Below are 12,529 nucleotides of genomic sequence, written 5' to 3'. Positions count from 1 at the left end.
AAACAGTTTCAACATCACCTCCCAGCTCCTATATTCTATGCTATGATTTATAAAGGCCAGCATACCAAAAGCCTTCTTCACCACCCTGTCTACATGAGAATCCACTTTCAAAGAATGATGAACCATTATTCCAAGATCCCTCTGTTCCTTCACATATCTCAACGCCCTCCCCTTCACTGCATATGTCCTGTTTTGATTATTCTTCCCAAAATGAAGCTCTCACACTACATTAAACTCCATCTGCCACCTTTCAGTCCACTTTTCCAAACAGTCCAAATCCTTCTGCAGTCCCTGAAAACCCTCCTCACTATCCACAACTCCCCCTATTTTTGTATTGTCCGCATATTTACTCACCCAATTGACCACCCCATCATCCAAATCATTAATGCAAATGACGAACAACCCAACACCAATCCCTGAGGCACACCGCTCGTCACTGGCCTCCATCCTGGCAGACAGCTGTCCACCATGACTCTCTGCTGTCTATCTTCCAGCCACCGCTGAACCCTTCTGACAATCTCAACATTAATCCCCAGTGCCTGAACCTTCCTCATCAACCTTCCATGTGGAACCTTATCGAAAACCTTACTGAAATTAAGTAAAAAAAATTTAATATTGATCCTGCCTGTGGGACCATGCCCTTCCCCCCACCATTTTGTTCAGGCTTCTGCTTACATTTTGATGACGGGCTCAAGCCCAAAGCCTTGGTCTGTATCTTTATCTTTGCCATATAAAGATCACTGTTAGACGTGCGGAGTTTCTCCAGCGTTGTGCTTTTTACTAGAATGTGGGGTCACAGTTACAGGATTAGGGAGTGATTATTTAAACCTGATGTGGATCTTTAAACCCCAGATGCCGTGAATCTCAGGGATTGTCTCCCTGGAGGATTGTGGAGATTGGATCATGGGGCTTGTGCGATGTTTGAAGAAAATCCTTTGGCTAACAGGAGAGAGCATCGTCTTAAGGTGCTTGGGAGGAAGGGGAGGGTGTGAGAGGGGAAGTTCACACAGAGAGATGGGGGCGCATGCACTGCGCAGTAATGGCACTGGAGGCAGGTCCAACAGGATCTTTCAGGAGACCATTAGACAAGTAGGTGGAACCGAAGGAAATGGAGGGTTATGCAGTGGCAAAATTCTAGACAGTTAGGTTATTGGAGTGAAACAGGAAAGTCTGCAGAGGTGGAGATTGTAGTAAAAGCACAGAGATGCTGGAAGAACTCAGCAGGTCTCACAGCATCCACAGGAGGTGAAAGTATACAGAGAGACCCCAACTTTAGATGGGGTTCGCTTCCGGGACTCACATCATAAGTCAAAATCATCACAAGTCCAAACAATGCTAAACTCCACCGGGGTTTTCGTCATTTACTTTTTGTACAAACGGTGAAACATTGGACTAAAATTAATTGTTAGATGGTGAGAATGATGGAGATACTAAAGGAACTGCCCGAGGCATCGGGAGCTTGGGCGGGTGGGCAGGCTGGGCATCAGATGCACGGAGAGGCTGGACATTGGGCTCGCAGGCAGGCTGGGTGCTCAGATGTGTAGGCAGCCGGGGAGACCATCACTGCAACGCATATCAGAAGTGTGGGGAAACATCAGAATTTGAAATCGAAAGTACAGATTCTGACCACAGTGACTGCGAAACATCGTAAGTTGGGGTCTACCTGCATAACTGATGTTTTGGGCCATTCTTCAAGGTACAAGCAGGAAAAGACAGGCATTGGTATTAAAGGCTGGCGAGAGGAAGGGGGAAGAACAGGAGAGGGAGGAGTCCAGGCCAACACACCAAAGGCTATAAGATATATAAGGCAAGGAGGGCTGCTCGGTTCGCACAGCGGTCAGCGAGATGCTGTTACATTTGCCAGCGACGGGGGTTCAATTCCTGCACTGTCTGCAAGGAGTTTGCATGTTCTCCCTGTATCTGCAAGTGTTTCCTCAGGGGGTTCTGGTTCCCTCCCACCGTTCAAAACATATGGGTTTGTGGATTGATTGGGTGTAAATTGGGTGGCGCGGACTCGCGGGCTGAAACCCCTGTTACTCTGCTGTACGTCTACATTTAAATGTAAAATTGGTTTGGGCTCTGTGACAGGAGATGGAGGGAAATGGGGAGAGAGAGAGAAAGAGAGAGAGAGAGAGAGGAATGGAGATGGGGAGAAGGGGATTTTTGTGAAAGGAGAGGGAAAAGGGAAGAAAGAGAGAGAGAGCTAGAGATGGAGGAAAGGAGATAGGAGGAAGATGGGGATTTCTGTGACAGGAGACAGAGGGAAATGGGAAGAGCTTGTGAAAGGCTTGGCACAGCACTGTGGGCCGAATGGTCTGCACTGTGTTCTATGTGTTCTGATTTCCAGGTTCTAACTGTGGGGAACTGGCAGAGGGAAAAGGGTACCTAATAAATGACCTGTAACAGGAGCATGAATTCACAGAGCTTGATGTGCAGCCCTTGTTCCGACTCAGCTGCATTCAGAACAGACCAGATCCCCCTTGCAGATAGTGTCCCCAGAGAATGCAAAACAAGTGGTGCCAGCTGGGGCCCAGAAAGCTCCCGTAATCGCCAAGACCAGATCACGTTGAATGGCAGGGCAAAGTAGAGGGGGCGAATGGCCACCTCCCGACCCTGATGAGGACATCTGAGGCCAGGGCGGGAGTCGGCTATTCAGCCCGTTGAACCCGGTCCACCATTCAATGTGATCATGGCAGATTCGGGCCCCCGGCCGCGGCTCCTCCGACCCAACCTGGTTCCCCAGAACCCGTAACACCTCCTCAGGACCAAACATCACTTTGAGTGCGTCTGAAACGGATTTATGAGGTGCTTCTGTTCTTTTTTTTTCCCAGTCGGTTACCAAATCTTCACCCTCGATCAAGAAATGAGACCCAAAAGCACCAAGGTTGCAGTTGAGCTGTTGGTAAGGCTGAGCCACTGAGTTTTCCTCGTTATTATTTGAGACAAAAGAAATATTATTTAGTAATATTTCTGCCAGGGTCTCAGAGGTCGAGTTGCTTACCGACTCACTGACCATGAGTCTCCTCCAAACCAGCAGGATTAGTGGGCTGGACGGAGACATGGACAGGATGGGCTCGGGGTCAATTGCATGGAGGTGGTGGGACAGGGTGGTCAGTATGGGATGGATGGGCCAAAGGGATGTAAGATTCCATTCTGCTGATCTGTACCAGCAGGAAGTGAAGATGGAGATGGGGTGATGTCCCAAATTGCCCAGTACTAAACCCCCACTCCCACAATGCCCACCATACTGACCTCCCCCACTCCCACAATGCCCATTTTACTGAACTCCACTCCCACAACGCCCATCATACTGACCCACCACTCCCACAATGTCCACTGTACTGACCCTCCACTCCCACAATTCCCACCGTACTGACTTCCCCATTCCCTCAATGCCCATTGTACTGACCTCCCACTCTCACAATGTCCACCGTATTGATTCCCCCCTCCCACAATGCTCATCGTACTGCCCCCCCCAAAATGCCCACCGTACTGCTCTCCCCCACCCACAATGCCCACTGTGTTGACGCCCCACTCACAATGTCTACCATATTGATCTCCCCACTCCCACAATGCCTACCGTATTGATCCCCCACTCCCACAATGCCCACTCTACTGAACCCCCACTCCCACAATACTCATCATACTGACCCCCCCACTCCCACAATGCCCACCATACTGACCCCCCCCACTCTCACAATGTCCACCGTATTGATTCCCCCATTCCCACAATGCCCACCGTACTGACCTCCCACTCCCACAATGCCCACCATATTGATACCCCTACTCCAACAATGCCCACTGTACTGACTCCCCACTCCCACAATACTCATCGTACTGGCATCTCCCACTCACACAATGATCTCCTCTCCATCCTTTTTTAACTGACACCTGCCAGTCAGCTTCCCTTGTTCAGCACCCTTCACCCCTCCCTGGTTCCCTGACCCTCAAGGTCCCTGCCCACCCCTTCCCACCTTACTTCTGTTATCTCCCTGTAGGGCTATGGCCCGACACGTCATCACCTCGCACCAGCGCCGCCCTCCTGCGCCAGCAGACAGTGGCACTACCTGCTGTCCCAGAGAGCCAACGGCCAGGCAATAGTCTTGACACAGATCGCGGTGACCTATTAGCTCTCACGATTCATCTTGTTTGAACGTTGACCCTTTCAATGCTTAGAAGTGATCTGTTGTCGACGGACTCCAAGCATTCTCTCATCTTTTCCCAGGATTCAAAGGGCACTGTCTTGTCCACTTTGAGACAAAATGAATACCACTCGATTCACACTGGGGAGATCAACATTGGAGTGGAATTGTAAGACTCTATCTGACGACCTCTTGGTTCATGGTAGGACACAGTGTGGAAGATCAGAGGGATGGAACATGGCCTCCAAATCTCTCAGCTCTCCAAATCTCCATCTCTCTGCTGGATGACAGGACAGCTTAGAAGGCCTATGGTCTCTTTCACTCTTTTCATTGAGTTTTATATAGCCAGCACACATCACGTAGAGGACACAAGGTCACCAAATATGAGGAATATAAGGACATTTGAAAAATAAAACAATTGCGATATATCCCTTCCCTATACAATTTTGTCAGAAAAAGAACTCTAACCCCCCTACTAAATAACCATATAACAATTTACAGTATGGAAACAGGCCATTTGGCCCTTCTAGTCCACATCGATTTACGTGAAACCCCACTAGTTTCACCTACCCACTCCTTTGCCCATAACCCTCCAACCCCCTCACATCCATGTACTCACCCAACCTCATCTTAAATGACAAAATTGACCCTGTTGCAACCACTTCTTCCAGAAGGTCATTCCACTTAGCCACCACTCTCTGAGTGAAGAAGCATCTTCTCATGTTAATTCTAAACTTTTTCCCCCTAACCCTTAACTCATGACCTCTCATTCCAATCTCTCCTACCCTCAAGGGAAAGGGCCTATTCACATCTCCTCTATCTATCCCCCTCATAATTTTAAATACCTTTATCAAACCCCCCCTCAACTTTCTACGCTCTAATGAATAAAGACCCAGTCTGCTCAATCTTTCTCTGTATTCTAGATACTGCAATCCATGCTACATTTTTGTAAACCTTCTCTGCACCCTCTCTACCTTATTGATATCCTTGTTATAATATGGAGACCAGAACTGCACACAATACTCCAAACTTGGCCTCACCAATGCCTTAAACAGTCTCTACATCACCTCCCAGCTTCTATATTCTATGCTATGATTTATAAAGGCCAGCGTACCTTCTTCACCACCCTATCTACATGAGAAACCACTTTCAAAGAACGATGAACCATTATTCCCTCTGTTCCTCAAGACATAAAATTAAGAGTTTAAAGATTCAATTCATGGTCACAGTAATAAAACAGGGTCCTATTACATGAAATTCCCTTTTACCTGCTGCAAGGTGGACAGATTTGCTACCAGCAGGAATTGCCTGAAGTGCCTTTTACAGTCAGAGAGAGAGAAGCAAGGCAGTCCCCCTCCCCCGCAGAGTCACCTAGTGTCCGTAGATTCACCTCCTGCCCTTCTGCAGCTCCTGCAGTCCAGTCCAACATTGGCTCCAGATCCGAACCTCTGACATGGTCAGGGACCCCTGGCATCTGGGTTCCAGTACCTGTTACACCATTCCAGCCAGTTTCAAGCCCATCTCCAGTAGCCCACAGCCCGGTGCGAGTCTCCCCGATGGCGGTCTCTGGCAGCCCCGCAGCTTCCGCAGGATCCCCGCCTCGAGCTGCCAGCAGTCCCACTGCATACGCTGGTCCCTCAGCCACAGAGCCCCCCCCCCCCCTGCCTTTACCAGTCTGCCACCATGGCCACTGTCCCCATGGGTCGTCTCTTCTGCTTACCTCTCTCCGACGGTGCGCGATCTTCCCGTCCTCTAGTGCCCCTGCTCCAGCCCTTCGCAACCCCTCGTGGCCACTGCCGATTAATAAATACTGCCATCTTGGGCACGGACAGTTGCAGGATTTCAGCTAGAACCCCCGTCAGCCCCCCTCACTCCCTGCAGGTGCACACCAGCACCAGTGCTGCCAAGACAGAGAGATTTATTGAAAATAGACCATAAATTTGATGAAAATCAGTGCTGTCTACACCTGATCTTTTCCAGATTAAGGCAAGACATGACATGTGTTACAAGCCCAGAGGACCCCAAAACCCAGCAGCAATATATATTCACCAAGACAAATGGCTACTTAAACAAAAGTTGCTTTTAATTATCTTTAAACATGAAAATAGAATTACACTTTAACTTATCACTATTGACTTCACTAACCCCTTTCTAATTCTAAGTGCACGTGTACGTAATATGTGTGTGTAAGTTCAGAAAAGTTCTCTGGTTCAAAGTCCAATCTCACTTCTCACTCCTCCAAGTTCACTGGTTGCAGGCAATTCTTATACTGTGCACAGAATTGAACATTTATCAAGTTCACCAAGCTTTGGTGCTTAAAGGATAAATGATTACCGCTCTGGAATGTTCTTGTCTTTTTTTGAGAGAGAGATTCATTGTATGCTGACACCCACAACTGATTCTTTTTTTTAATCAGCCACTTCAGTGTTTTGCTGAAGAAACTTGCCCCCTCAGGATTCTCCAGATGATAACCTCTTTCTTTCAGGTCACCACAGAGTGCCTTTTTGTTTTACCTATTCCAAGTGAAATATTAGACAGCCAGTCCCTCTCCTCTTGCATGAACCACAAGGGATTTGACCAGGCTGAACTAAACACTCACAACCCGTCTTCCAAATGGGGCTTTTCCACAAGCTTGCCAGCTTGTCCTGTTCCAGTCCCAGATGCTATTGCTGACTGTAACACTGTAGAACTGATCTCTCTCTCTCTGAGAGAAAGCCTGTTCGACTCTCTCTGCTTGCAAAACCAAATGACCCTCCTAGAACAGCAAGTTCCACTCCAGGCAATCTGCGGCTCTGACAAGCTCTTTCATCTGTTGCCTTTTTGTAAACAACAATCATTAGTGAAGTCTCTTGGGCACTCGCCAAAGCTTCTGCAAAGACTGTTGGCCCCAACATGTCTAGCATTGGCAGAGCTCCAGTATTTTAAATGAGACCTGTTTTAAAGTGTTTATATGTGACCTACACTAAAAACCTGCCCCAATTTATCACTAATAAACATATCTATATTCTGTCACAACATGATGTAACATCATATCTAAGCAGAGAAAATTGGGGATAATATCGTTTTCCAGGTTGAAAAAGTTTGGGGCCCATTTATAAAATACTGTCAGACTGGCAATTTTAGGGTGCTTTAGAGCAGATCCATCCGTCTTCTGGAGGTCACAACCTGATCCATCTTTGTATATCTCTTGTAGCCTCGATTTGAGGGAGGGAAGCAGGGGTAGATGAGTTTTAGTTTCAGTGTTTTTTTTCATTAATATCAAAACCAGTGGTTCTCAACCTTTTTCTTTCCACTAACATCCACTTTGTCAATCCTATGTCATAGGTGCTCTGTGATTAGTAATGGGTTGCTTAAGGCGCGATTTGGATGGGAAGGGAAGGTTGAGAATCGCTGCTCTAGACCCAATTGTTATTGAAATATTTTACTTGAGAAAAATTGTCGTTGGCCCATTTCCCTTTGAGGGACAATTAAAACGTTCAAACTTTTTCTTCCCACTTTAAGCATCCCTTACTGATCACAGAGCACTGATGGCATAGGGATGACTTACAGTGGGATGTGAGTGGAAAGAAAAAGGTTGGGAACCACTGGCTTGGAGAGTTAGATGATATTAAGAAAGAATCACTAAAATTAATCAACCGTTAGATCAAAGGATTATATTCAAGATTAACACGTAATATTATTGACAAAACATAAAAAATCTCCCTCCAGTAAAGTTTAAGAGCCCAACAAGACCAGAACATACTTTCCAAGGTTGCTTCCCTGTCGTTGCATCTGCCACATCGGGGATTTAGATCTAGAAGGGCTCCGATGGGCTGGGTTTCTTTAGTCTGGGGATTGATTCAGTTGATTCAGTTTTTGAGGTCCAGGTGGCAAATCTACAAAACTCTGGTGAGACCTCACGTGGAGTATTGTGTTCAGTTCTGGTCACCTCATTAAAGGAAGGATGTGGAGAGGGAGCAGGTTTTTGCCTGGATGAGAAATTATGAGACAAGGTTAGCAGAGCTGGGACTTTGGAGCGTAGAAGGATGAGAGGTCCAGAAGATTATGAGATTATGGATAAGGTAGTCCTTATACTCCCCTCTGCAGCCCTGGGGGTCCTTCCTGAAGCATTGGCTTTCCTCTGTTCCCACCTGTAAGGCCCGAAGCGTTGCTCACATTGCGGCATTGGGGTCATCACTGATGACCTGTGCGTGGGAAGCCTCCGCGAAGCGGGTTGGCCTCCGAGAGTGCAGCGTGCCGAGGGGGGTGGAGAACTGCCACAGGCCGCGTGGTGTCCAGAGGAAGGAAAAGACAGTCAACGGAGGGGAGGGGAAGGCGGGGCTGGGCTGTGCTGACACCGTACCCATCCCAAGCTGCGACGTGGTGGGCGGCAGGGGTGGAGGGTGGAGAGAACACATTGGAATCGATGTTGGTCGATGCGTTCTGGGCAGATTGAAGGGTCGATCTGACACTGGGTTCCCCAGATCTCCCCCACCCGACCACGCTGTTCAGTGGGATCTCCCTGTGCACCTGTCAGGTGCAGCGCCTCAACATTTGAACATGGGAACCATGGACAGCACGGCACTGTTACAGTGCCAACAACTCAGGTTCGAATCCCATGCTGTCTGTAAGGAGTTTGCACGTTCTCTCTCCCCCCCCCCCCGCCCCGTGTCCGCATGGGTTTTCCTTGGTTGCTACAGTTTTCTCACACCCTTCAAAATGTATCAGGAGGTTGTAGATCAATGGTAAAAATAAAAAGTTAAATACTGACTGTCTCCAACTCAGTGGTTCAGCTCGAATCCTCCTTTGCCAGATTGGGGAGAATGGGCGGTTTAACATCTGTTTATATTTCCTGATGCACAGGGACGACATGTACCAAATCCGGGCAAGAGCCAGTGAAAACTTCGATTACTACGGCATGAAGAAGTTTCAGATCCAGCGGTACGGTGAGTGCTCAGGCCCGCGGGGTACAAAGGCCTCATGCAGAGGTTAATCAGTCAAAGGTCACGGGGAGATGGCAGGAGGGTGGCATTGGGAGCAAAAATACATCAGCTATTTTTTTCATTCCTTTCAAAGGGAGCAGGATACCTTTGTGGCTTTCGTGAGACTGAATTTGCTTTAAGACACAGAAGCAGGAAGAGGCTATTCAGCCCATTGGGTCTTCTCCACCATTTAATCTGGAGCTGATCCACATCCCCACTCAGCCCCACTGCCCGGTTTTCTCCCTATAAGTTTTGACGCCCTGGTTAATGGAGAACCTACCAATCTCTGCCTTAAATACACCCAACAACCGGCCTCCACAACCACCCGTGGCAACAACTTCCACCGATTCACCACCCTCCGGCTGAAGAAATTCTTCCGCATCTCCGTTCTGGGCGGACACCCTTCAATCCTGTTGTGCCCTCTTGTCCCAGCGGAGCAATCTTTCCATGCCGACTCTGCCCGGGGCTTTCAATGTTCAAAATGTTCCAATGAGATCCCCCCACCCCCATTCCCCTAAATTCCAACGAGTCCAGGCCAAGAACCAGCCCGTATGATAAACCTTGCTGATTCACTATCAATGATATCAAAAGTATGGAGTTGCTGGACGACACAAGACCTGGACCGTGCTCCCGTTCTGGCCTGATCCCTGGATTCGTACTGAAGGAGGGACTTGGCGTAATCGCCTTTACTAGGGGATTCCAGGGAGCGGAGTCACCAAGGGAAGGCGGGCCCAGCCGCACATAATGGACCACAGAGCCAGTGACCAAAGAACAGTGCACAGTGGTTTATAACCACACCTTTCATTCCCAGATTCATTATTGTGAACCTCCGCTGAACCCTCACTGAATGACAAGCTCAAAACTGCTCACAATGCTCCTCCCCTGTGCCTTATCAAGCCTCAACATCACATCCCTGCTCTTATATTCTATTCCTCTTGAAACAAACGCCAATCGCATTCATCTTCTTCACCACTGACTCAACCTTCAGGCCGTCCTGCACCAGGACACTTTGCATCTGGGTATTTTCAATTTCCCTCCCATATATAAAATAATCTGCCTGTTTATTTCTGCCAGAGTCCACTCTCCGATCACTTGCCTCTTCTCTGCCTACCCTCCTCATCTGACTATGCCCTTCGGCACCCTCCCCTACCCTGCTCCTCCACCCCCCCCACTTTCTACTGTCTGCAAAAATCAAAGGCGCTCTGAGTGATGAACTAGAGAGAGCAGAGGAGGGCGGAGGAAGAGAATCGAAGTGCCCTCTCACCCACAATTCTCTCACCATGGGAATGTGACCCACTCTTTCCCTAAAGACCCAGCCCTGATCTTCACATGTGCCCTCTGTCGAGTACTGGCGAGACCTGATCTTGTTATTACCATACTCCTGCGCCATTGTGTTACACTGTTACACTCAATTTGGAGGCACACAAATGAATGAGTTAGGTTTAACACAAAATTCATCAACCAAACTAGCAAAAAATAGAATTAACTCGATAAACCTAACACCTGAACACCAGCCCTCATGGCAAATCTGTATCAACAACAGCACATATGTGGGAAAAAACCCAGACTGTTACAGTCCAGGCTGAAATGACCCCAAAATAAAGACCAAAACCCCCCACGTCAGTCATGTCAAGTCCGTCACAGGGGAACACAGGACTGGCTGGGGCTTGAATGGTGCTACCACCCCCCTTCCTTTATCTTGGAACTTCCACAATGACCTCCTGGTCACTATATGAGGTTCAGGCTCCAAAGCCTACTTTAGGGTCCGCAAGTGCCCTTCTGACACGCGAGTCCTTCTTCGGACACCTTGTCCGGTGACCCTCCACAGCCCTCCTCGGGGTTCACAAGTCTGGCACAGGAGAGGCACTGGTCAATCCCGCACAGGAGAGGCACTGGTCAATCCCGCGCAGGAGAGGCACTGGACAATCCCGTACACTCTGCCGACTAACTTCTCTCACAACGAGCGGGCTGCGCTTTTTTAAGCAGCCCAGCGCTGCCTTCAGCTCTTCCCATTGGCCTGGAGGTCAGCGGCCGCAGGCTCGCTCCAGCGCCCGGTTCCCGCCCTTTGACTGCTGTCACGGTCCTCTAGTGGTAGCCCAGCTGTCAAATCCCCAGCAGTAAATCAGTCCGGCCCTCAGTCAAAAGGCAGTCGAGGTCCATCACACCACAAGACCACCAGGGTCTGTAGTCCAAACGAGTGAAAACACAGAGCTGCAGAAGCTCGGCTCGTCAAACAAAGTATGGACACCGCCCTCCCAAATCTTTTGTTCGTACAGCTCTCCTCCCTCTCTTCCCTCTCTACCCACCCAGCCGTCCCTCCTCCCCTTGATCGCTGCTGATCCCTCCCTCCCTCTGCGACCACCCACCCCCGCCCCCCCACCCGGCACTCTTTTATTTGGACATTTTTCCATAACTTGATGAAGGGCTCAAGCCCGAAATGTCGGTGATGTATCTTTACCTTTGCCACACAAAGGACACTGCTGAGTTTCTACTTCAACCACGGTGCCCACAGATTTTCGTGTCTTGCCAGTGTCCGTCACACTCTGCACTGCATGCTGCTTGCACTCTTGCTCCCGATGAAGGGGATGGCAGGGAACATCCTTTTTCTCCCACTGATGCTCACTTCCTCCAGCAGACGGTTTTATTGCACCTGTAGAGTCCATTGGCCACGTGTTTTCCACTGCTGAAAACACTGGAGAAGAGATTTGCTTCCTGAAAATAAAATTGGGGATTAAGATCAACAAGCTGAACACAAAGATCATTTTAGATTTGCTTGATCACGTAAGAAGTTAACTTAACGTTTATTGAATGTTTAATCACATGATGACACTGACACATTGCGTTAGTCCATCCGACCTCAGAACACTTTGCCGCTGATTTGCGTTTGTACTCAGCATCTCATGCCTCTCGTGTCAGTGTCGGGCAGCGCTGACAGATTCCAGTTTCCCCTTAAAAAATTTAAGGCGATTTCCGTGATTAGCAGCCCAAAATCCATAAAATACACCCAAAAGTGTTCAGCAAGCAAAATCTTCAAAATCTTCGAACACAGAAAATCTATAGCACATGGTTTTAGGTTAATTTGGGATTAAATGGGCGGCACGGGTTTAAATGGCTGGAATCGACTTCTAACGTGCTGTTAACAAAATGTAATTCAATCTCTTGGCCCTTGTGAAGACCTAATAACTTGTTCTAACCAGTGCCTCATCATTCCCCACTGAATAACCCACCACCTCCCTCTGTTCCGTGCACCTATTCTCTTGACGAGAGAAGAATGAGGAGATCTCATGGAGACATTTGGAATTTTGAAAGGTTTTGACAGAGCAGATGTTTCCCTTAGTGGGTGAATCAAGGACGAGGTGGGGGGTCACAGTCTTAAAATTCAAAGTGGAGGTGAGGAAGAACTTCTTTAGTCAGAGGGTCACTGCC

General features: G+C 48.5%; 1 protein-coding gene across 1 annotated transcript in view; it reads left to right on the top strand.

Annotated features, from left to right (window-relative positions):
* LOC138753027 (complement C3-like) overlaps positions 1-12,529 on the top strand; it is an 89,054-nt gene that overhangs the window by 15,654 nt on the left and 60,871 nt on the right. Inside the window, exons 5-7 of the mRNA XM_069915621.1 lie at positions 2,832-2,902; positions 4,226-4,311; positions 8,985-9,067. Of these exons, the coding sequence (XP_069771722.1) occupies positions 2,832-2,902; positions 4,226-4,311; positions 8,985-9,067 (240 nt within the window). The remainder of the gene's footprint in view (positions 1-2,831; positions 2,903-4,225; positions 4,312-8,984; positions 9,068-12,529) is intronic.

This window comes from Narcine bancroftii, chromosome 2 (assembly GCF_036971445.1).
Source record: "Narcine bancroftii isolate sNarBan1 chromosome 2, sNarBan1.hap1, whole genome shotgun sequence".
Taxonomy (NCBI): domain Eukaryota; kingdom Metazoa; phylum Chordata; class Chondrichthyes; order Torpediniformes; family Narcinidae; genus Narcine; species Narcine bancroftii.
The sequence above is the reverse complement of the archived record's forward strand: the minus strand, read 5'-3'. Positions and strand labels throughout refer to the sequence as shown.